At 42.7% G+C, this 24,566-nt stretch overlaps 1 protein-coding gene across 1 annotated transcript; it reads right to left on the bottom strand.

Moving 5' to 3' along the window:
• Positions 1-1,048: 1,048 nt before the first annotated feature.
• On the bottom strand, positions 1,049-23,059 carry LOC123729239 (cleft lip and palate transmembrane protein 1 homolog). Its single transcript, XM_045703520.1, has 15 exons — positions 22,950-23,059; positions 14,713-14,840; positions 12,361-12,481; positions 11,879-12,037; positions 11,681-11,798; positions 11,495-11,580; positions 11,260-11,380; positions 10,835-11,079; positions 10,568-10,661; positions 10,268-10,395; positions 10,037-10,099; positions 9,858-9,953; positions 9,618-9,753; positions 9,074-9,241; positions 1,049-2,035 (listed from the first exon to the last, which is right to left on the bottom strand). Exons 1-15 carry the CDS (start codon positions 22,992-22,994, stop codon positions 1,818-1,820), a joined length of 1,926 nt encoding a protein of 641 aa, XP_045559476.1. The 5' UTR covers positions 22,995-23,059; the 3' UTR covers positions 1,049-1,817.
• Positions 23,060-24,566: the final 1,507 nt, after the last annotated feature.

Below are 24,566 nucleotides of genomic sequence, written 5' to 3'. Positions count from 1 at the left end.
GTGATTCGATAAATTAACAGGCACATTTACTATATGAAACGCAGGACAAGCTACTAGTAATATCATCAACCATGTGTAGTTAATTAGTGATTATGTTAAGATTGATTGTTTTTCATAATATAAGTTTAATGCTAGCTAGCAACTTACCTTAGCTCCTTGCAGCCAGAGGTCCTTTTGACGCTGCACTCGCGTAACAGGTGGTCAGCCTGCCACGCATTCTCCTCATGAATTACAATGTATTCGGCCATAATTGGTGTCCAAAAAGGCCGATAACCGATTGTTATGAAAACTTGAAATCGGCCCCTAATTAATCCACCATGCCTCTAATTATCGGTCAACCTCTAGTTTGGCGGGGGCTTTACTTGGCTCATTGTGCTCTAGCGACTCCTTGTGGTGGGCCGGGCGCCTGCAGGCTGACGCTGGTCGTCAGTTGAACAGCGTTTCCTCCAACACATTGGTGTGGGTGTTAAGTGCGGTTTGGCGGGTCTTATTCCGGAGGACGCATGACTCGACCTTCGCCTCTTCCCGAGTTGCAACGACGAGACAAGATTGAAATTGGGGCGAAAAGGGGCTGATGTATAGCGTAGGCTTACCCTGGCATGACGTTTTGATAACTGTTAAAGGATTTTTAAGCCTTGCCATGGATTGCGTATGTGTGCCATTCAGAAGGTAAAGGGGCAAGACAAAAAGATATGTGCCTTTGAACGGGTTATGGTAGCAGGTGCCAGCTGCATCAGTTTGTGTCAAGAACTGCAATGCTGCTGGGTTTTTCACGCTCAACAGTTTTCCGTGTGTATCAAGAATGGTCCACAACCCAAAGGACATCCAGCCAACTTGACAACTGTGGGATGCATTGGAGTAAGCATTGGCCAGCACCCCTGGTGAATGCTTTCGATACCTTGTAGTATCCATGCCCAGACGAATTGAGGCTATTCTGAGGGCGTTAATGTCTTAGGTGTTCTTAATGTTTTGTAGACTCAAGTGTATGTCAATGTAGTCCTGCTTGGAGTGTGAATGTAGTAGAACAATTGAAAAGTCCAGGCAAAAATACTTAAATCAGCTATTACTAGACATTTTGACATCAGTATTATTAACATTACAACCCAAGATTGTAGTTTCAGAACATACAAAATAAATTCAAGTGACTGAAAAACAGAAATCAAGCCATCATTAATAATATTAATATATTTCTATTAATACCTACAAGGCTGTTTTTTGTTGCTGTTCAAGTTTGGAACATCGACCATTTGTTTAAAATGTAGGGTAGACTGTCTTTCGTGGGTAGTGTTGGACAGGTTGTGCATCTTGGTTCCCTTCACGTCACACTTGGCTCTGGACCCTTCCTGTTTCCTCCAGCACTACTCACCAATTTCCAATTACCCCACCATGAGACATTGCGTTCACACATGGAATGATTTTTTTTTTAAAGAAATCACAAGAAATCCACAGTCTGCGCAAAGATATGAAAATACGGAGATGTGTGATGCAACCTTCCACCCTCAACTGGACCTCCCACATTCACAACCTGGCCTCCAAATCATTACTGTTACCCAAAATATAAAGAATACAGTACATCACATTTGTTTTACTTCACTTGAACTAAAAAAGAAAAAAAATAGGAAGTCCACATTAATTACGATTCGCTGCAGATCCCCCACACAAAGAAGAGGGAGAGTTAGACTGAAATTTGTAGCGGTGTCCATGACAGAATACAATGACTCCTTTTCTCTGGCAAATACCATTTCACTCTGCCTGGTTTCCACAGGTCCTCTTCACCCCAGGAGCGAGGGCGAGAAAGGTGGATAAGTTGGTCGTGGTTAATCGTTCTTCTTCTCATCCTTTGCTTTTTCTGTTATGGCTGCGACCTCCCCTGCGGCTGCGACCTCCCCTGCGGCTGCGACCTCCCCCTGTGCTGTGCTGTCCTTGTTAGGGTCCACTCCAGTGGGTTCCGCTCCGCTGGTACCAAATTCGTTCATCCGGTTGGGATCCACCCTGTAGATCCAGCGCTGGTACAGGTATACAAAGAATACTACGTCTGTGGGAGGGAAACAGAGTTATTACAGTTAACTAACGTTCACCAAAACCCACAGTTTGGTACATATCGCTGTTTCGGGGATCACGGTTCCGTTTCGGTACAGCGGAAAATGAAATGTTAACAATTACTGTAGTAACAATTGTGTTGGTATTCCTGATTCCATGTATGATCATGAGTCAGATAATACCTGAAGAGAGCACCATCATGAGTACCAACATGTTGCATTTAATAAATTAAAACAATTACTCAACAACACTAAAATTAAGTGCAATATGCATGTGACATCAATATGTAAACATGGCTCAGACATTGTGCACTGAGTGTACAAAACATTAAGGACACCTTCCTAATATTGAGTTGCACCCCACCTTTTGCCCTCAGAACAGCCTTAATTCGTCGGGGCATGAACTCTACAAGGTGTCGAAAGCGTTCCACAGGGATGCTGGCCCATGTTGACGCCAATGCTTCCCACAGTTGTGTCAAGTTGGCTGGATATCCTTTGGGTGGTGGACATTTCTTGATACACACAGGAAACTGTTGAGCATGACAAACCCAGCAGCGCTGCAGTTCTTGATACCGCTACCATAACCTGTTCAAAGGCACTTCAATCTTTATCTTGCCCACACCTCCTCTGAATGGCACAGCTACACAATCCATGTCTCAAGGCTTGAAAATCCTTCTTTAACCTGTCTCCTCCCCTTCATGTAAACCAGGGATGGGCCTGCAGACCATTTTGTAGACTCGTGGACCAACTCAGTCTGGGTCTCAACTTACTGTTGAGTTAGAATAATAGAATACACAAGGTGCAATTTCCAAATGTGGTTGTGCATCAGAAGTTTGTCTAGCGGCCAGCTAACTAAACTTGTAGTAAGCATGGTCGAATTACTGACCGGGGTGAGGCCCATTGATGATCAGTTTGCATATTAAAACCTCCAAACATTTGCCTCAACCCTATGGCAAAATGTGTAGAACTGCAGGAAATTAGCTGTAAAACTGCCATTTTCTCTCGGCCGCATGGCAAAATTACTAGAATAGCATGAAATGAGTTATAAAAATGGCTAAATCTTCTTTCCACCCCATGGCAAAATGTGTAGAATTGCAGGAAATTAACTTTAAAACGTAATTTCTCTCTTCGCTGTCACGAGGGAGGCAAACGCATCATACAGGCTGTATTTTGAAAGTTATCTTAAACGTGATTGCTAACATGCAAAAAAATGTGGGACTATATCAACAATAGACTAACGAAACAAATACCAATAGATGTTTTTGGGGTGAAATGTTTCTTTAAGTAGCTCTCTGTAGCAGTGATGGGTAACTCCAGTCCTCTGGGCCTGATTGGAGTCACACTTTTGCCCCAGCTAACACACCTGACTCCAATAATCAACTAATCATGATCTTCAGTTTAGAATGCAATTAGTTTAATCAGCTGTGTTTGATATAGATGGAGGAAAGTGTGACACCGGTCCTCGAGGACTGGGGTTGCCCATCCCTGATCTGTAGTAAGCGCAATACATGGTGCATATCCGCGGCTATAAACATACCGCTCGCTCTTGGAATTTCTTTGGCCCGATCAGAATCCGCTGTAAAGGGCTGCATGAATGCAGAGGGGAGACCAAGTTGTGTTGACGTTTTTTGTGTTTGAGGTGTTGGCAGCTGCATAGGTTATTCTCATCGAATAGTGGCGATACACTCCTTCTGTCCATTGCTGTTATAATCTACTAGGAAGCCAAAATGTTCCCAAATTGGAGATTTGAATTTTGTTTACAACGTGCGCATAGGCTCTACAGTGGTTGCTCAATTAAAAGTTTTGAGCGACACTTTGTGGTAGATCATAGATGGTGGCAGATTGTGGTAAATTGTGTCATTCCGTCACACAGTCACAAGGGGGAGTTAGAACGCAATTATGCTTTTGGTTTCTCTCCTGTGAAAAACCTACCGGAAGAATTCTCCGATTACAAACGGGCTTTATTTACCACAGTGTGGAAAGACTGACAGCCCCGCTATATAAAAGTGAGTTTCTCAAACATGGAGTCCTTCTTTGCTGATGTGAACAACAAACTGAATGAGTCCAGCAATGATATGGATGAAAAAAGGTTTAAGACCTGAGCAAGTAAATATTTTTATGTAATGTTTTTTTTTATTTAGGCAATTTTTTATAACAATTTTTTTTTTAAACCTTTATTTTAGGCAAGTCAGTTAAGAACAAATTCTTATTTACAATGACGGTGGTGTTGGGGCTGTGCTTTGGCAAAGTGGGTGGGGTTATATCCTGCCTGTTTGGCCCTGTCCTGGGGTATCGTTGGATGGGGCCACAGTGTCTCCTGACCCCTCCCGTCTCAGCCTCCAGTGGTTTGTAGCGGGGGGCTAGGGTCAGTCTGTTATATCTGGAGTATTTATTCTGTCTTATCCGGTGTCCTGTGTGAATTTAAGTATGCTCTCTCTAATTCTCTCTTTCTTTCTCTCTCTCGGAGGACCTGAGCCCTAGGACCATGCCTCAGGACTACCTGGCATGACGACTCCTTGTTGTCCCCAGTCCACCTGGCCGTGCTGCTGCTCCTCCAGTTTCAACTGTTCTGCCTACGGCTATGGAACCCTGACCTGTTCACTGTGATTACTATTATTTGACCATACTGGTCATCTATGAACATTTGAACATCTTGGCCATGTTCTGTTATAATCTCCACCCGGTACAGCCAGAAGAGGACTGGCCACCCCTCATAGCCTGGTTCCTCTCTAGGTTTCGGCCTTTCTAGGGAGTTTTTCCTAGCCACCATGCTACTACACCTGCATTGCTTGCTGTTTGGGTTTTAGGCTGGGTTTCTGTACAGCACTTTGATATATCAGCTGATGTAAGAAGGGCTTTATAAATACATTTGATTTGATATCAATTTCACCTACTGTAGTTGAAAAAAGCTTGCCAAGTTTTCCAATTGTTTTACTGGTTCCACTTCTGTATTTTATCACTAGGTGGAGACATTGACCATAGTACACCACACCCTGAGTACCAACCTGTATGGTCTACCACATCTCTCATTAGCACCACCAGCTATCCCTAACTGTCTTCCCCATGACACATTTTTCCTCTCCAATCAGGGACTGATTTTGAACCTGGAACACCAGGTGTGTGCAATTAATTAATTATCAGGTAGAACAGAAAACCAGCAGGCTCCGAACCTCGTAGGGTAAGAGTTGAGCACCCCTGCCCTATATAAACTTCTGTTCACTTTGATTATCCACTGGAGGCAGAAACGTCAACATTTTAAAATGTCTTAATAAAACTAATCATTTTTCATCGTCAGTGAGCGTTGCGCCTTTGCCTTTCCAATGATGTTCACACATGTTTAGGTTACACCTCGACTCACGTTGGTTAAGCAATCTCTACTTCCTGCCATAGAATTATCAACCCATAAATAATCTACACCTACATGCAAAATCCTCTCTTGACAATGATTTTACATCAGGCCTAATTGACATGGTATGCCTAAAATACCACTAGGCTAATGATCACGTTTTGCTTTTGATTATGTATATCAACCTATGTTATTTCAAGTTATCCATTTGGGGTGCATACAAAAGCGATTTAGAAAGTTGTTGATATAACGGTAATATGATCAACATTCCTCTTTCAACCGACATAATACTGTATGATTCATTGCAATGCCTATCAACATATCAGAATAGGTTAAATAAGGTTATGCATGCCAACATATAAAAGGCGAGAATTAAGAGTAGGCAAAGTGATCGTGTCAGGCGAAAATTGTAGTTATCAAATGTTCTACCATTGCAACATTTGATGTACATTCACCTGGGTTGTCTGAAGCATGCTGTAGAATTCACAGCTGGCAATGCCTCATCTGCGGACCAGGTGTAAATCGTTCGGCAGCCTAACCTATTATTGGGATACAAAAGAAGCCATCCAAACTTGATGGGCCATCAGCAGGACAATAGACTTGCTGAGTTGAGTTCTATTTTTAGGGACTTAAAATGTTTGTATAGCCTGGCATTTCATGATTTTAGGGTCATGGCCATTCGGCCTTCAAAAACTTCCCAATCTCCCAGGGCACCAACGCCGCCAATTAAAATGATTTGAAAACCAAAGGGAAAAAAACAGCTATTCTTATGAAAAACAAGTGTTTGTAAATGTACATAAATAATGAGCGTACATGTTAAAAGTGTAGGTGATAGCCTATGCTTATTGGCTACAACCTGTCCAGACCGATGCTGACATAAGGCGCCTGAGAATGTAGACAAACTTTAATGAGACTTTTAATGACATATATATATATATATATATATGTGTGGCGTACAGCAGGTCAGCCACCACGGGGACGGAGTCTACACCACGAGGCGATGGCTCCCTCTGCTGGACGTGCCAGGTCTCGACGGGCTCTCCAGCCAGGACTAATTGGGGCTGAATGTGGTTGGTGAGTAATCAAGGGCTGATTGCTCACCAGCTGTATGAGTCCCATAAAGCTGCCAGAAGGGCACAAAGAGAGGGACCGGGGGAAGAAAGGTGACTTCCGTATAGTTGGAGACGGTGCCTGAGGTAAAAGGAGGGAGTTGAGTTTTTGTGCCCGACATGATACAGCAAGACCCCCGAGCCCAGAAGACGGTATCCCGGAGAGGGTCTCATGGGGGAGACCTATCCTTTTCTTTTGATTTATTATTTAAATAAACACCCTTGAAACCGAGCTAATCATACTCTGTGTAAAGGTCTTGACCAAACCCCCTGGTCTGCCACAATAGGCTAAATGCCAGTCATGTTTGACAAATATAATGTAGGAACATTATTATCTAATGGCTTGATTCTGTTGACATACTTGAGTCACTGTTCATTCTGATAGAGAAAAGGGCCAGTGCCTGTCGCACACTGCAAAACCCACCTTGCCATCGGAGCGGAGGCAGTCAAAACCCACCTTGCCATCGGAGCGGAGGCAGTCAAAACCCACCTTGCCATAGGAGCGGAGGCAGTCAACATGTTAGCCGTCTTCGAATAATCATACCACTGCACTATTTGTGACGTGAATTGAGTATATAGTATGCTTATTGGTCATAGTATGGGTATAGTTAGTATGCCCGGATGTCGAGACAAAACCGCGACTCGTCAGTGAAGAGCACTTTTTGGCAGTCCTGTCTGGTCCAGCGACGGTGGGTTTGTGCCCATAGGCGACGTTGTTGCCGGTGATGTCTGGTGAGGACCTGCCTTACAACAGGCCTACAAGCCCTCAGTCCAGCCTCTCTCAGCCTATTGTGGACAGTCTGAGCACTGATGGAGGGATTGTGCGTTCCTGGTGTAACTCGGGCAGTTGTTGTTGTCATCCTGTACCTGTCCCGCAGGTGTGATGTTCGGATGTACCGATCCTGTACCGATCTTTGCAGCATGCCTAAGGCACGTTCACGCAGATGAGCAGGGACCCTGGGCATCTTTCTTTTGGTGTTTTTCAGAGTCAGTAGAAAGGCCTCTTTAGTGTCCTAAGTTCATAACTGTGACCTTAATTGCCTACCGTCTGTAAGCTGTTAGTGTCTTAACGACCGTTCCACAGGTACATGTTCATTAATTGTTTATGGTTCATTGAACAAGCATGGGAAACAGTGTTTAAACCCTTTACAATTGAAGATCTGTGAAGTTATTTGGATTTTTACAAATTATCTTTGAAAGACAGGGTCCTGAAAAGGGACGTTTCTTTTTTTGCTGAGTTTAGTACGTTGTATATTAGTATGGGTATTCAAACACAGCATTAGACTATTTATGAGGCATGTCTTGCCACGTTCTGACCATAGGAATGTTAAGGGGATTCTTTTATAAACACTTCCTCATATGCAATTGAAACCAGTATTTATTTCTCTCATGTTCTGAACTTTCTTTTGTTGTCCAGCAGCCAAAGACAATTGTTCTAATATTAAACAACCCATGCTTGTTGATGAGTCTTTGTCTTCCCTATTTCTGAAGACAGACGGATGCATCGTCTGTCTTGTGGCCTCACTCAAAGCTTCGATGCCTGTGAGAAGGACCCCAATCACGTGATGGGCATTGGCTAATAAGAATTAAGATATCTGGCGATTGGTAGCAGGGAATTCATTAACTTAAATTCAGACCATTTGGAACACAACAAATACAATAGTAGTACAGCCCAGATTACAAACAGTCCCATTCCACCGTGATTGCAATTGCTTTAGCCAACATGTTGCAGTTCATTTATTGTTTAATTATTCAAGGCTCCTTTTTAAACTTATTTTTATAAATAAAATGCTTGAACGAAATTATCAGACCAAAAGATAACAGTTCACCTGACAAGACTAAAGTTCGAAATGTCTAACTCAATATCACAGACCTGATTTTCCCTAATAAAAATGCATCAACCCCCTACAAAATGTAAATGTATTATAATCCACATCATAATCAAAGCCACCTTATAATAGGGCATGATGTACAGTATATACTGTATATCCAATGGAAAGTAGTATACAGTATCTCTGTTTTCATTAATAAAAGAATGACATAAAGACTAGACGGCGTAGATATGCTCAGACTCCCTCTGGTGGTTCAAATGAGCATTAACGGCCAAAACTGCGACTCACTGACACGTTTCCCAGCATACCGTTTACTATAATGCAACTTTTTAAATGATGAACCACTGTAGTCGTTATAACGGAACAGCCTGAAATTAGTTCGTTTTTTTTCAGCGCCGGTGTACTCAAGAGGCATACAACGCCGCGTATGCATAGCCTACAGCCGATGACGTGGATGTCGATGAAGGCAGCCCCCCCTGCTCCTCTCTGATTCAGAGGGGTTGGGTTAACTGAGGTAGACACATTTCAGTTGAATGCATTCAGTTGTACAACTGACTAGGTATTCCCCTTTCCCTACAGGCCTAGTGTTTTATTTTGTATTTTATTTTTTTATCCATTCTTTTGGGCCCACAGTGCGGCCCGTGTACCGTTAAAATACCTAAGGGAACTAGGGTTTTTTAATATCAACGGGATAGTCATTGCAGTGAGTGAGTGCGTGGTGAGTGATAACAGTGAGTGATAACGTACCGTCTCTGAGACATCCTATCCTGTACATCATGGGCATCTTGATGACAAAGGCGAACAGGTCGTCGATGAAGGTGTTCAGTGCCTTGTAGGTGAGCATCCTCCATGGGAGGTGGGCCACAGACTTCATCTTATAGTTGATGAACAGCTGTGGCGTCATCGTGATGAAACCTGAGCCAACCACAAAGCAGACACGACGACGCATCAGATCATAGAAACAATAATGAGCAGCGTCACTTAGTCCGTCTCCGACAGTGTCATTTAGGGTCGAATATCGCTTAGAATGTCAATGAATTTAAAAAAGTCATTTTAGGAGAGAATGACAAGGACAGACTGTCAAAAAGGATTAGACTATGTAAATGAGGATTAAGACAGCATAGACTGCCACTTGTCCTGGACTGCCCAACAGATATTTAGCGATGTGATCATCACAGCATAGAAAACGAGGGAGGAAAGGATGATTTTCCAAGACCAGAAAACTAGGAATTCCTGATATAAATCTGACAAAATATATCACACTTCTGAACAATGACCACCAGTGACTCACCAAAGGTTAACAAGAAGCCATAGAGCATGCCCAGTACGAACGAGTACCAGCCTTTGTGCTCTTGGTACAACACACTGTAGACGGCATAGCACCCGAACAGAGGGTACAGCAGCCATGACAGGTACTTGAAGGCCATCTGCACAGAGGGAAGAGGACAGGACAAAAAACATCAGTACGAGATTTTCCATGCGAGCGGTAAATAAAGATAGTATGTGGTGCCGCGTTGACACGTTTCCTTACGTCGTCGAAGACTTTGGTGGAGGACTGCACGTACGTTGACTTGTCTTTTATTGATAAGCGTGGGAGGATCCCGAACAATTTGTTCTCTCTGTCCAACTGGGGAGAGACCCATCTGGATTAGTTAACGGGGATTCATTTTTGCAACCAAAACACATTGAAATACCCGTCTTCCATCTCACCTTGACGTCCATGACCTTGGTGATCTTCCAGAAGTCGATGAGCAGGCCGATGAACACGCTGACCTGGATGTTATGGAACGCAAGATAGGGATTAGTAAAGGGACCACTCTGCTATAGTACAATGATCATGAATGACATGCATACAGAACCTGCCGTGATGAGTGACATTACAAAGGGTCCGGTGACAAGTCTTTATTTAATCCTTTTTGAAATAAATGAAATCCCACTGACCTGCACCACGAAGTTGGTCTCATTGTCCAGGATGTAGAGCAGCACCACCAGGGACTGGAACACCCCAAAGATGATGGAGCGCACAGAGAGACCCTCCATAGACTGCCTGCTGTTCCAGAACTGGATGTCTGACACACACACACACACACACACACACACACACACACACACACACACACACACACCGAGAGAGCGACGAGTATAGAAACAACATTCTTCCACACCGTAGAATACATACAATCCAAAAGTGGTCTGCTAATAGGCAGTTAAGCTGTGGAAACAGAAGCACAGTGAGCTCACCATTCTTAAATGCCAGGAACTCGAAGATGCTGTGTACAATGGAGACTACGATGGTCACGCCTAGGAGGTATGGATTGGTTTCCAGCAGGGCCACCTACAGAGACAACACAGTTCCTTAGCAATTGTTACCAGGGAAACAACATGGAGTCTAGACTCCGGGACCAGTCTGATTCTAAGATATGCTACATTGGAGGAGCAAAAGCAAAACCGAGATCTATATCTCCTCTATTTACACCCTACCCCAGCCTATGACCTCTAACCCCTGACCTTGACAGAGTCCTGGTCCTCGTCAGACTGCTCGTAGGTGTCCTCTGGCAGGAAGTTCCATGGTGAGCGGGCGTTCTGGGCAGCGTAGAGCTGCCAGCGCCACAGGGACAGCGGGCAGTAGGACAGGCGCAGAGGCAGCGACTGCAGGGTCTCATTGATGGGGTAGTAGTCTTTCTGTAAGTTCCAGTAGTCGTTGAAGTAGACGATAGGATAGTAGTCGCCGCTCACCGCGTCAAACTTCACATCTGTAGGGTTGGGGAGGGTAAAAATAATGGGTTGAGAAAATGAGACAGAATAGAGCAGTAACTAAAAAGGTATTTCACCTTTAGTTAGATTTTTGTAAAGAAGCAGTAGATCTCAACCCTCCTAGTACATGCTCTGGTATAACCCGCTGAGAAGTGTGAGAGTAGGTGGGTAGAGCTTACGTTGGTCCAGTGGAGGGGGGACCGAGCCCTTGACCCAGGCTGTATGGTCGTCCACCATGTTGATGGTGAGGTTGGGATGCCAGTGGGAGATGATCTCCACTGGGCCGTGACTCTCCGCTCGCTGGGGGGGGGGGGGGATGGGAGAAGAGGAATGGCAGTCAATCAATACTGCGTGGACTGGGTCTACTGACTGAAAAAGGAATGGGGTCTATGAATCATGGTAAACACAGCTGACCTTGATCATCTCCGGGTCGGTCTCGGTCTCCCCCGTCAGCAGGTTCTTAGTCTTGACGAACTTCCTGCGTTTGAACTTGTTCAGCACTGAAAGAGTCAAAGAAGAAAACATGAGTCAAACCACTTACATACTAGTTTGAAAAGGTCATGCATGCACCAGAGTAGGGGGTGTGTGTCAGTTACTTACTTCGCGTGGCATGGACTGTCGCTAGCCGACGATACTGGCCCTTGCGTTTGGGGTCTGGGTGGAATCCGGTCTTCGTGAAATACACGTGGATGTAGAGAGAACCATTCATTTGAACCTTCTGTAGCACATAGAATCATAGAGAGATTAGAAAATGGATATCCTACTCTTACATCCCCCTCCCCAGTCTCCCCCCCTCACCTCTTGGATGTCCAGATCCAGTGAGTGCTCATAGCAGCCGTCCCCCTCTTCTCCAGTGTTCCAGTCTCCGTAGACCAGGTCTCTATGGAACCAGAACAGGGACTGTGTGTCGTTGAAGTCAGAGAACACCTCGTCCTGGGAGATGTACACATACAGGTCCTGAGGACAGAAGGAAAAACAGGTTATCATTTATTTCCATTTTCCTTCATGTTCTCCTATTGATTTTCCCATATGGTACTACTTTGGGTGGTTGTTTGCTGTGGCACAGCTCCTTTGTCCGGCAGTGTGCACTAAATTACTGAGCGCAAGTCAACAAGCGAGCCAGGACCAAGCTTGTCAACGGACACCAGCTGTTCACGCAGTTCACCCAGAGAACCTACACTGAGCAGCAGGCACAGACCAAAGGTCAACCAGGAAGTCAATACAGTCACATGACCTGGGGTTAATTGCTTATGGAGAACGGTGCGAAAAGGCTGGCGTACCATGAGGCTTTCCTTGGGGAAAAGGTTTCTGCTGGGTAAATGCGGTGCCCCTGCTGGGGTACTGGGGTCTGGAGTAGAGGACCTGCGGAACCAGCTGCTGATGGCCCAGATGACAAAGATCCTGCAGAGGATGAGGACAAGGGAAGAGAAAGTCAGCATTGTCTAATAGAAACCAATTCAACATTTAGAAAAATCCCTTTACACTACACATTTTACTAAGTGGGATGCTTGGGACCATAGAAACATAATTATACTTCTATGATTGAGACCACCCAACTGACATCACCCCATTGAAGTTTAAATTTAAACCAGTTAAGGAAAGGGTTAATGTTAGGTAAAAGTTAGAGTAGTACCAACGATCCCACTTAGCATCTACCGTAAAGTAAGTATGTGTGTCAAACAAAAAGGTTGCGATAAAGACAAGCGGTTGTTATATATATATATAAATATATATATATATATAGCATCAGACGTTGGAAAGGATTGAACCCTGTTGCCTAATCTGATGGTCTTGTATCCCATCGAGCTACCACTGTCAGGCTCACAACAACGGGGACTTCTTCCAAGTTTGACATCTTGTTTTGAGCTTCAAGTATCAGTTGACTGAAATACTCTAGGGGAATGTGTTGCAACAATACGAAACTCTCACACTGTACTGCTTCTATGATAGGACCCAACTCTCCTGATACTCATTAATGCGCCTTAATGTCGTTCTAATCCCTCGCTGGCCCAAGCACTCTGTTTCTGTCTCCACTCATGAGAATACCAGCAGAGTGTAGAGTGATTCCAATAAGTTGAGAACATTTATTATCATCTAGTAAACACTGAAAGTTAAACAAAATCACACCTTTAAGACAAGACACCTCCGAGATTCATTTAATTAAATGCTGCTGGTGTGCATGACTTGAATGAAGGTCTTTAGTCATTGTATCAACAACCAAGGTTGCCTCCCTATCACTTTAAACCCTGTGTCTTGAAGTGTGAACTGGTTTCCCTCTAATGAGTGCAATTTGTTTCTGGCAACAATCCCCTGATATGACACCACAATACAAAGCCTGCATTTGAATCTATTAGGCACTGTAAATTAATTGACTGCGGGTCAGTAGAGCTGTAATGGGACTGAGCTCCACCCTGATTCTAACAGACCTAAACTAGCAGACCACTCTAGGTGAATGTGGGAGAAGGCCATTATCCCAGTCAAATTAGGGCATACTACTTAACCTCACTTGGGTAGGGGGCAGCATTCGGAATTTTGGATGAAAAGCGTGCCTAAAGTAAACTGCCTGCTACTCAGGCCCAGAAGCTAGGATATGCATATAATTGGTAGATTTGGATAGAAAACACTAAAGTTTCCAAAACTGTTAAAATAATGTCTGTGAGTATAACAGAACTGATATGGCAGGCGAAAACCTGAGGAAAATCCATCCAGGGAGTGCTATTATTTTGAAACGGCTGTTTTTCCATTGAAAGCCTATCCACCATACAAAGACTTATGACGCTGTTCACGATCCCTATGGCTTTCACAACATGTGGCCAGTCTTTAGGCATTGTTTCAGGCTTTTACTCTGAAAAATGAGGGACAAACACCACTTTCAATGAGAGGACAGTGGAAATTTCCAGACATGAGTCCTGCGCGTGGAGCGTGCCTTTCTTGTTTTTCCTTTTCTATTGACGAAGCTATTGTCCGGTTGAAATATGATTGATTATTTATGACAAAAACAACCTGAGGATTGATTATAAACATCGTTTGACATGTTTCTACAAACTTTTATGGTACTTTTTAGATTTTTCGTCTGTCTGCTGTGACCGCGCTTTGTTCCAATGGAATTACTGAACAAAACGTACCAACAAAACGGAGGTTTTTGAATATAAAGAGGGACTTTATCGAACAAAATGAACATTTGCGTAACATGGAGTCTTGGGAGTGTAACCATATGAAGATCATCAAAAGGTAAGTAATACATTTTATCGCTATTTCTGACTTTTGTTACTCCTCTACTTTGCTGGTTACTGTTTGTAATGATTTGTCTGCTGGGCGCTGTTCTCAGATAATCGCATGGTTTGCTTTCGCCATAAAGTATTTTTGAAATCTGACACCGTGGTTGGATTAACAAGAAGTTAATCTTTAAACCGATGTATAACACTTGTATGTTTCATGAATTTCTATGATGGGTATTTCTGTTTTTGAATTTGGCACTCTGCAATTTCACTGGATGTTGGCCAGGTGGGACGGTAGCGTCCCACACCCCCTAGAGAGGTTAAAAACACATCCCACATTCATGTAAACAGGGGCTGTCTATTGTTTTCATATCAGTGTGTACATGTGTATCAGTGTATACATCTCTGACCCACCTGAAGAGGACTCCTTTTATGACCGACCATGCATTGGGTGGTGGAGCCGGCTGTTGCTGTGCAGGGTCCCCAGCAGCAGTCTGTACAGCCTGGCCATCCACGGCTGCAACAGCTCCATTGCTGCTCACCTACACACACAATAGATCAATCAGGGAATCCTAAAATAGGTTGCCTTCCACTAGCTAATTATAGACTAAAAAGATACAGGTTTTTCCATCAAACTGGCTTGTTACGGATGAAAAGCTGTGCCTGATGACATAGCATAGTGCAAATAAATAGCACATTTTCCGCATAAGTTTCCATGTACTGAATAAAAAAACTGAAGTTCAATGGGATTCCATTGCATTTCCATTGGTTGTCACAAAAACTGTTGCTATCAATAGCAAACTTGCCCAATCTTATCTTGGTGGATGCCCTCTAGACAACAGTTCACTGATAAAGGAGAGTGTAGGTTGCAAAAATGTAAAAAATAAAAAAAAAAAACCGCATCATCCATTTCACTAGCTAGGTGACAGATTTTCATGCGAATATTCTAAACTCTGCCTAAACAAAATGTGCATTTTCCCACAGCGACATTTCCATTAAACTGACTAGTTTTGGACAAAAATCTGTGCGTGATGACATAGTGCACATGACTTTTGCTGTTCAATTCCCATGTACTGTCTAAAATAATACAAGTTAAATGAGTTTCCATCACGTCTTCAACTCTAAATGTTGTGTTATATAGTGAATGTGCCCAATCTGGTATTGGCATGTGTGCAATAGCCAACCGCTCACAGATACAGTGCGTGTATAGCCTACATAAATGAGATTATTATGGACAAAAGAGCGAGATTTCAAAAATATCAAAACGGCAGCCAAGCATCAACCATCATGTCACCAGAATAAGACCCTCGATATTTATTGAAAAGGAGCATCAAGCTTATCACCTTGCACTTTCACCACCCTGTGAAGTTCATCAATTGATTTAATCTGTAGCTGAATAAAACGCATGGTTTTCCGAGTCGTAGTGGGACGACCACATATCATCGCGTGGCTCCAAGTTTACTTTGATATCCACCTCCATTTATTGCATAAAACATTTTACCGACACAAAAAGATCCCACAATGTTGAACGAACAAATTGCCTGTTGTAGGGATGCAAAATGTCGGTCAATTTTGCTGCCGACTAACTGACCCTCATTAACCGGTCAACCAACGGTTACATTTTTTCCAAACAGTAAAATGACGTGACCGACATAAAATAATAAGAGATCTTCATAGAATGACAAGACGCTTAGTCTCAGCCCTAACAAAGGAAGTCGTCCCAAGGTGGGAAGCCAGGCGACAAGCAAAATAAGCACATAGAAACGCATTGGGCTTACTTTTGACAGATTTTGGCGAAAGTGAAACCTATTGCGTAGCCTCTTCCTCTCAGATACCATGCATGCATACAAGGACTGGACATTTTTCATCAACAATAGCATGCCTGTCGTCTTAGTCAAAAGGCTATAGCCTATTACTGAACATGCAACTCCTGTAACGAAGCCAGCTAATAAAACGTCATTTTAAAAACATTTGCCAAAAAACAAAGTTGCGGGAATTGGGAAAACACTGTTCTAAACAGCACACCTAAAGCCAGTAGTTCCATGTGACATAGATGACATTTAAGTGTGTTAACCCTCACAAGGTAGCCGGCCCAGACATCCCTAGCCGTGTCCTCAGAGCATGCGCAGACCAGCTGGCTGGAGTGTTTACAGACATATTCAATCTCTCCCTATCGCAGTCTGCTGTCCCCACATACTTCAAAATGTCCACCATTGCCTTCTTGGGTACAGGAACAAAGGTAACTGAACTAAATGACAATCGGCCCGTAGCACTCACTTTTGTCATCATGAAGTGCTTTGAGAGACTAGTGAAGGATCATATCACCTCTAGCTTACCTGACACCCTATTTGCTTACCACCCTAATAGATCTACAGATGATCCAATCGCCATCGCACTGCCCTATCCCATCTGGACAAGAGGAATACCTACGTAAGAATATTGTTCATTGACTATAGCTCAGCTTTCAACACCATAGTACCCTCCCAAGCTCATCACTAAGCTTGGGGCCCTGGGTCTGAACCCCACACAGTGCAACTGGGTCCTGAACTTCCTGACGGGCCGTCCCCAGGTGATGTAGGAAGGAAACATCACTTCCACTTCGCTGATCCTCAACACAGGGGCCCCACAAGGGTGTGTTCAGCCCCCTCCTGTACTCCCTGTTCACTTATGACTGCGTGGCCACGCACGCCTCCAACTCAATCATCAAGTTTGCTGACGACACAACAGTGGTAGGCCTGATTACCAACAATGACGAGACAGCCTTCCATGGAGGAGGTGAGGGCCCTGGGAGGGTGGTGCCAGTAAAATAACATCTCATCCAACTTCAACAAAACAAAGGAGCTGATCATGGACTTAAGGAAACAGCAGAGGAAGGACACCCCTATCCACATCGACGGGACCACAGTGGAGAAGGTGGAAAGCTTCAAGTTCCTCGGCACACACATCACTGACAAACTGAAATGGTCCACCCAGACAGAGAGTGTTGTGAAGGTGCAACAGCGCCAAAATTTGGCTTAACAACTAAAACCCTCAAACTTTTACAGATGCACAATTGAGAGCATCCTGTCGTGGTGTATCACCACCTGGTATGGCAACTGCACCGCCCTCAACCCTCAACCGCAGGGCTCTCCAGAAGGTGGTGCCGTCTGCCCAATGCATCACCGGGGCAAAACTACCTGCCCCCCAGGACACCTACAGAACCCGATGTCAAAGGAAGGCCAAAAATATCATCAAGGACAACAACCACCCGAGCCACTGCCTGTTCACCCCAGAAGGCGAGGTCAGTACAGGTGCATCAAAGCTGGGAACCAGAGACTGAAAAACAACTTCTATCTTCAGGCCATCAGGCTTAAATAGCCATCACTAGCCGGCTACCATCTGGTTACTCAACCCTGCACCTTAGAGGCTGCTGCCCTATATACATAGACTTGAAATCACTGGCCACTTAAATAACTGGAACAAGTCACTTTAATAAACGTTTACAAATGTTGCATTACTCATCTCATATGTATATACTGTATTCTATTCTACTTCATTTTAGTCTATGCCGCTCCGACATTGCTTGTCCAAATATTACTATATTCTTAACTCCATTCCTTTAAATGTGTGTGTATTGTTGTGAAATTGTTAAATATTACTGCACTGTTGGAGCTAGAAACACAAGCATTTCACTACACCCGCAATACCATCTGCTAAACATGTGCATGTGACCAATAAAATTAGATTTGATGAAAATCTCCATTAGAAACTTAGAGGGGGAATCTAATAGCAACAACTAGGATGAGTTTCTAACAGGACTAGGATTGTGACTTTGGCTTCTGGACAACAAAAGAAAGTTGATATGAAAACCAATAGAACAGGAGAGACATTTTCATTAATGGCATGAGGAAGTCTATACAAAATAATTGCCCCCACGTTTCTATGAATGGATTTTCGCAAGGCTACTTTGAAGTAAGGTAAGAAATGACTCAATAAAGTAAAACATTGAGGTTTCAAACAAATATACGACCGGACGCTCATTTAGAGTTGTTATTTGTTGAGCAATTACTGTGCTTACAAAAGCACATTTCACTTCAGTACAGGCTTTTTGAGGAGCTATTCTCCTGCACTGTGTGTGACAGGTGATAGGATATTCCGCTTCGCAAACTAGCCCCCATATGCTGTGCATGTGTGATAAAAAAAATATATGTATTTTCGATTTTGTCATGCACACGCACCAATTTAATTCCACTCAATTATGCAAATGGACCTATAGACCGATAAGCATTACCGGACAAATGTATTTTAGGTGGCTAACCAATTAATGGTTAACATCCGTTGTCTGTCGGCATTTATAAAATTGTAACAGAACTTCCCGTTTCCATTAGAGCTGTCATGATTTTACTCACATAAAAACTGTAGATGGAAATGTGGTTAGACAAAAATGTTTTACCTGTATCTGGCGTATTTTGTTCTGTCGACAGTAGAACGAGAGCAAGACAAATGAGAAGACCCAACACCGGTGACTGGAAGTGTCACTTTGGGGTTATCCAGTCTGGGACTCATTTCAAGAATCTCCAATGAATTAGGTGAGTCACTTACCTAATCTTGGTTCACCGAAAGTCATCAGTTCTTTCGAAATGTTTAAATGTGTAATTTCCATATACAGACACACCCTATGTGTTTTAATAAAATCAACTATATGCATTGAGGTTACGGTTTGATGAAATAAGACTAATGACTCAAGAGAGCGCCAGAGATCTAGATAACCAGAAGAAGAAAAACCTGACCCAAATATTCTCCTCCTGCTGGCTTTTGCAGATTTTGACTTTACTCTCCTGAAGTTGCCAGTAACAGGCTACACAAAGACTCAGCAACCTTATGTGGAATGCCAATTTATTTGACCATTTCTACCGATCTGTGTGCCAGTTATGGTTTTCATAGGCACATTTGTGAAACAGTTACATTTTATTTATAATAACGTCTTCTCAAAATCATTGTCATTTGGTTAATCAAAATTCTATCCACTTGTTTTTCACAAGTGTAGGATAGGTTGTGCACTCTGCAAACAATGTGTCCACTCCGACAATGATGACTGGAATATTATTGAATACATTAACAGATATTTATGTAACTAAATAAACAAACATTGTAGATTTGAAATTATAGGAATTAACAGTAAATGTACTACTGGTGATATATGTAATGAGGAATAGATATTCACTAACAAACGCAAACAATTCACTGAAGTTATGAAACAATGAATGTGCACAAACTGGCGGGAGAGCGCCCATTCTGGAAAGAAGTATTGTGCATCTGGACACAAGGTCAATCCAACATTTTCATTGGCCATGCAGCATTTATTGTGAAACGGCCTCTGCACAGGTCAGGGCATTCATACATCTTGCGCTTCGTGGAGCAGTGGACAGCTGTTGACAAGGAAGTGAGTGAGTTTTCTACAGGATGTACCGTTCCCACCTACCGTCAACCAATCATGTCAACGCTGAGTGATACAGAACCCTCCTCATTGTTACAAAATTTGGGAGGCTCATGGCAATGCGGTACGGAGATCGATTTGGCCTCTGGAGGCTCCACAATTGCGTCACACCCTCCATATGGAACATCCGACCACATTTTCAGATCAAGCAAAAATTGCCTTTTAGTCTAGGCCTCCGCAATGGATTAGTTCACTGAGATGGGAGCAAATATATACACTACCGGTCAAAAGTTTAAGAACACCTACTCATTCAAGGGTTTTTATTTTTACTATTTTCTACATTGTAGAATAATAGTGACTCAATCAAATGTATTTATAAAGCCCTTCTTACATCAGCTGATGTCACAAAGTGCTGTACAGAAACCCAGCCTAAAACCTCAAACAGCAAGCAATGCAGGTGTAGAAGCACGGTAGCTAGGAAAAACTCCCTAGAAAGGCCAGAACCTAGGAAGAAACCTAGAGAGGAACCAGGCTATGAGGGGTGGCCAGTCCTCTTCTGGCTGTGCCGGGTGGAGATAATAACAGAACATGGCCAAGATGTTCAAATGTTCATAAATGACCAGCAGGGTCAAATAATAATAATCACAGTGGTTGTCGAGGGTGCAACAGGTCAGGAGTAAATGTCAGTTGGCTTTTTATAGCATCTCTATCTCTACTGAAGACAACAAAATTATGAAAAAACACATATGGAATCATGTAGTAACCTATGAAGTGTAAAACAAATCAAAATATATTTTAGATCTGAAATTCTTCAAATAGCCACCATTTTCACACTCTTGGCACTCTCTCAACCACCTGGAAAGGTTTTCCAACAGTCTTGGAGTTCCCACATATGCTGAGAACTTGTTGGCTGGTTTTCCTTCACTCTGCGGTCTGACTCAACCCTAACCACCTCAATTTGGAGGAGGCCAGGTCATCTGAAGCAGCAAATCATTACAACTCACATTTTCAACTGGGGTTACATTTAACGTACTCATTAAATTCTGCCAATTGGACGCAGACTACAAGCGTTCAAAACCACCAACAAGACAGCCCTTATATGTCAATCTTTCATGGGGGAATCAGAAGAGAGCTGCTGCCATGGCTCCTATAGCATTCCTCATTGGTGAGATGAGTGACAGTATCTGAGATAGGACCAAACTGGTTCCTATGAGAGAGGGAGACACTCCCAGTTATAATCCATTGCATTAGGGCTGTCCCCGACAAAAATAAAATCTTGGTTGACCGAAAGTGGTCTGTTCTTTCGACCAATCGATTGGTCTACATTTATAGACACACCCCATGTGTTTTAATAAAATCAACTATAGCTTTGCCTGTTGCTTTAAGCAAACTGTTTGATGAAATAAGACACAAATGACTCAGGGAGCCAGAGACCAAGATTACCAGAAAAAACAAAAACATTAATTGGGAAGAGGATGTCGGGTCAGGTTAACATCCCTAGTCTGTTAGCATTCAAAAAATGGAACGCTGTCGCGATTTTACTCACATATAAAATGTGGATGGAAATGTGGTTAGACAAATTTGCCCATGTCTGGCGTATTTTGTTCTGTCGACAGTAGAACATTTTAACCAAAAATGTGCAGTTTCCATGATCACTATAAGAAAAGATTATTGATTTACCAGCAAAACACGGTTTTCTACCTAAGCATAACCATGTCAGGTGTAAATTAGTACACATTTTTCCTCTGCCTAAACCAAAATTGTCACACAGGTAAATGTTCCTCAAATTTGCAAAAGGAACTCATGGAGCTTGGACATTAAGTGGCTAGCTAGTTAATAACTAACCAGCAGATCCGACCCACTTGCTTACAGTTGAACTAGGGTCAGACAGGCTTCCTGTGTAGTTTAGCTGGCGTCTCAGGGATAAAATAGCCAGGGATAGCCACAGCATCCATTATGGAAAGGCAATTCCGTTGAACAAGAGCTGATTGTCTGAATCTGCAATTCCAAAATGGCTAATGTGGCTTCTGCTACCTACCATGAGGATGAAATGGGCAGTTAAAAAAAAAACGAAATCTGGGACACTCAAAAGAATATGATGGTGGTTGGTCGGGGTGGATGGATGGGCACATAATAAGAATGTCTAGCAACTTCTCATCGTGGACAACTTCAGCATTTTAGCGAATTGCAACTTAAACAACTTTGCAAGTACTTAGTATGTTACCTTAACCCTTCTAGATAACGCCGACGTTAGCCGCCTAGCTAGAATTCATAACAAATTCTTAACATATCATGCGAAATGGGTGATAGACATCCCCAAATTAATACATACCATACATGGTAACATATCATACTAAATGGAGTGTCTCGGATTTACATACAGAATAATACGAAACGCTTTGAGACCAGTTTAGGAAAAAGGATTTGTCATTCAATCTTCTCGGTGTATAATGCGATAATTCAACACATTTCTCATCCCTGGATTGAGGTACAGTAGGTTTCCAACCCATATTTTGCGCCAACTCCGCTGTGTCTTAATCTACACAGGAAGCCTGTCTGACCCAAATGCAGTTGTAAACAAGCAGGTCGGATCTGCTTGTTAGCTAATAACAAGATGTAACATCCATAACTAGCTAACTACCCCAAATCTAGAAAGCACATCGAGTTGTGATCGGGCTGTAATTCGTTTCGCACCCAGTCAATAATGATAGGCAGCAGACTAGTCTAGTCAGGCAAGGAATAGCGTTAGTCCATTGAAGAAAGCCGTGAGATTAAGGTTGTTTGACAAATTAATCTGCTAACGTGAGATAGCTACATACGCCGACCAAATAGCATTGTCAGTCTAGCTAGCCACTTGTAGCTAACTAGTTAGCCAGCTAATAATAACTCGCTAACGTTAACTAGTTTAAAGCCGGCTAACCCAATAATATACCGTCATGACGTGTATCTGTTTCCCCAAGTACAGACCTCATTATTTTGTTTAGAAATATGTTTGTCAACTGTTCTGTTGGTGTATCAGAAAATAACAGCTACCTTGCAAGATGCTGTAATAAACGCATCGTGAAAGGCAGGGGGTCGTTTTTAAACCGACCGGCATTGACAACGTCAGAGGCTCGTGTGAAGTGATCACACTTCAACAGTATCTACAGTGCCACTCACTCCTCTCGAGTTAACCACGTGTCACTATTAGTACAGTCACAAATTGAAGACAGTCATACAATTTCATTCATTTTACCTCGCCGTTGGTTTGCGGAGAAGCTTCGGTCTCCTGCGACGCCATCTTCGCCGTCTCTGTCGCACACTGGCAATGAAATCGCAGTCCTCGCGTGAGCTCAGATTGGTACGTCAACGTGACGTTTTTTGTAAAGCAGCAAGTCATCCCATGTTGGTCTATTTTCAGCAATCCCTATTTTAAACAATAGAGACCACGTCGTGTTATATCTGCCACATTCTCTTTACTGTATTTGTGCCTGTTGTAACTCAGTGGTCTTACACTAATGTAAAAATACTTTAAAGTACTTCTTACGAAGTTTTCGGAGTATCCTTAGCATTTATTTTTTTGCCAACGTTTACATTTACTTCACGACCTTCCTAAAAAAAAGTTTTACACCATACGTTTTCCTGACACCCAAAAGTACAGGAAAATGGTCCAATTCACGCACTTGTCAAAAGAACATCCCTGGTCATCCCTACTGACTCACTAAACACAAATGTAAATGATGTATGTGTGTGTCCCTGGCTTCAATAAATAAATAAAAACCATAACATTGTGCCATCTGTTTTTGAAATGATTTATACTTTTACTTACATTTCAAACCAAATACTTTTACTCAAGTAAGTATTTTACTGGGTGACTTTCAGCCATTTTCTATTAAGGTATCTTTACTTTCACTAAAGTATGACAATTGAGTGTTTTTTCCACCACTGACCATATTCCTTCCCTGTCAGGGGTTCACTGTCCCACTGCAACCTGACAGTTTCTGGATAAGTGTGATGACCATCTTTAACCCCTGCCTAGACTATAGACCTCTTAGACATCTCTTTTCACCATGCATGATGTACTTTATTTCTGTCCTGCTAATGGTGAATTAGAGTAAGAATCGGTCAAATACACCTTGATCATCACATCTGCTGGTAATACTACTTTTTATTGTGCACAAGATACCATTACACTTCGTCACATCAACACATTTGAGATTTCATAAAAACAGATTGCACATCTTGAACAACTCAGGGCCTGTTAGTTGCTGACAAAGTCAGTGGAAAAATACAATTCAATAAAAAAAGGAACGAATGAATCAATTGCTTTTGTGTTCACATTTCCTCTTCCAAACTCACTCAACCAGGAGTGACAACAAATGACAGATCACATGCGTTCATGAGTCAAACTGTTAGAAGTGGCGATGAGGATTAGTACAATGAAGCTCAGTAGAAGCGCAGATAAGATGTGATATCCACATGAAAAGTCCATTCTCGCCAGCTGGGCAGTCGGTCTGAACTGTATGCTGCCAATGTGCACAACTGATGTTCCGACAGTCAAATCAAATCTTATTGGTCACATACACATGGTTAGCAGATGTTAATGCGAGTGTAGCGAAATGCCTGTGCTTCTAGTTACAACTGTGCAGTAATATCTAACAAATCCACAATAACTACCTAATACACACAAATCTAAAGGGATGGAATAAGAATATGTACGTATAAATATATGGATGAGCAATGACCATGCGGTATAGGCAAGATGCAATACATTGTATAAAATACAGTATATACATATGAGATGAGTATGTAAGATGTAAACATTATTAAAGTGGCATCATTAAAGTGACTAGTGATCCATTTATTAAAGTGG

This window comes from Salmo salar, chromosome ssa20 (assembly GCF_905237065.1).
Source record: "Salmo salar chromosome ssa20, Ssal_v3.1, whole genome shotgun sequence".
NCBI lineage: Eukaryota > Metazoa > Chordata > Actinopteri > Salmoniformes > Salmonidae > Salmo > Salmo salar.
This window is presented reverse-complemented; position numbering and strand designations above follow the sequence as displayed.